Source organism: Solanum dulcamara, chromosome 7 (genome assembly GCF_947179165.1).
Source record: "Solanum dulcamara chromosome 7, daSolDulc1.2, whole genome shotgun sequence".
Classification (NCBI taxonomy): Eukaryota; Viridiplantae; Streptophyta; class Magnoliopsida; order Solanales; family Solanaceae; genus Solanum; species Solanum dulcamara.
Genome location: NC_077243.1, coordinates 75,624,250 through 75,625,942, shown reverse-complemented (window position 1 = coordinate 75,625,942; position 1,693 = coordinate 75,624,250). Strand labels below are relative to the sequence as shown.

Genomic DNA, 1,693 nt, shown 5'->3' with positions numbered 1-1,693 from the left:
CAAATATGAAACTTTATGGAGCGAATTCAAATTTAATTGAGTCTCAATGCAGATATTAAACACAAAATGTGAAACCAAAATAAGACCTAATCAAGAGATTTCTTAGTGGTAAACACCCTCCACCTCTAACCCTAATATTATGGGTTCGAGTAACCAAAGGAGCAAAAGGTCGGGAGGGGTAAACAAAAGTGAAACCAAATTTACTCAGGCCTCAACGCAGTTACTGAACACCAAATGTGAAATTCAAAAAGACAAGAAGGGGTTACTCAGGTGGTAAGCAACCTCCACCTCTAACCCTAATATTATGGGTTCGAGTAACCAAAGGAGCAAAAGGTCGGGAGGGGTAAACAAAAGTGAAACCAAATTTACTTAGGCCTCAACGCAGATACTGAACACCAAATGTGAAATTCAAAAAGACAAGAAGGAGTTGCTCAGGTGGTAAGCAACATCCACCTTTGACCCTAATGTTATGAGTTTGAGTAACCAAGGGACCAAAAAGATGGAAGCTCGGAAGGGGTAAAAAAAAAAGTGAAACCAAAAAAATATAGATGGAAGAAAAATGAGGGCAACATTTGGGTGTTAGCTAAGGAGGTGAGTGTGGTCCAGTCTATTGTTTTTTGGTGGGATGACATAAGTAGGACATATATGATCAACGGATGAAAGAACAAAAGAGACTCAAGCCCTTGCATACAAGACTAATCCCAAAAATCAACATTCAATACCTATTTATTTCCTCCCTTCCCACAAACACACCATGTGCTAATTTTCTTCCACTCTCCCCATAAATACTTTCCTTTCCCTAATTCCAATTCCTCACAACTCAAAATATTCATATATTCATCCTTTTTAATTTCCCACATCTCCTCATATCAAGAACCAAAAAATGGCTCTAAAGAAATCAAGCAAACACATCACTCAAAGTGTAGCCCTCAAACAAATCATGAAAAGGTGTTCAAGTTTTGGGAAAAATGAGAATGGACTTCCTCATGATGTACCAAAAGGCCACTTTGTAGTATATGTTGGTGAAAATAGGAGTAGATACATAATTCCAATTTCTTGGTTAACACATCCTGAATTTCAAAGTTTGCTTCAAAGGGCTGAAGAAGAATTTGGATTCAACCATGATATGGGACTTACAATCCCTTGTGATGAAGAAGATTTTTGTTCTCTAATGTCAATGTTCAGATAAGAAAAATGCAAGGTAAAATTGTGTACGATCTAAACGTGTTCCAACGATTATATCTTGGAATTTTGCACAAATTTAGTGCATCGAACTGTCCTTTAAATCAAGACAATATTGAAGATTACTGTGGAGCAGCTAGATTAGACCATTAAGTGAATATAGTTGAATTTAATTTTTCTTTAACTTATTAGAAAGAAATCCATTCTAATTAACTTTCTTTTTTTTTTGTTGGGATTGAGTTTGTATAATCACATGTGTTACTAAATATTTTGACAAGTGGTGTTATATTTGCACCCAATTAAAAATCTTGATATTACTATTCATGAGCAAATCCACCATTTTTTTTCTATGCCAATGTCCGTTTGTATTCAAATTAATATAATTGAATTTTAGTAATAATATGCATCGTCAATTTAAATTATTTTCACTATAGGGATCAAAAGAAAAACTTATCAATTTTTTCTTTTACCAAATACATAAAGTACTTATTATTAGTTTCAATATTTTTAA

At 34.0% G+C, this 1,693-nt stretch overlaps 1 protein-coding gene across 1 annotated transcript; it reads left to right on the top strand.

Annotated features, from left to right (window-relative positions):
- The first annotated feature begins 680 nt into the window (after window positions 1–680).
- Window positions 681–1,448, top strand: LOC129895575 (auxin-responsive protein SAUR50-like). The gene has a single exon (XM_055971301.1). The coding sequence runs from the start codon at window positions 884–886 to the stop codon at window positions 1,187–1,189; it is 306 nt and encodes a 101-aa protein (XP_055827276.1). The 5' UTR covers window positions 681–883; the 3' UTR covers window positions 1,190–1,448.
- The last annotated feature ends 245 nt before the right edge of the window (window positions 1,449–1,693 follow it).

Coding starts and splice junctions, on each gene's coding strand:
- LOC129895575 (XM_055971301.1), top strand. CDS start 884: ATGGCTCTAAAGAAATCAAGCAAACACATCACTCAAAGTGTAGCCCTC.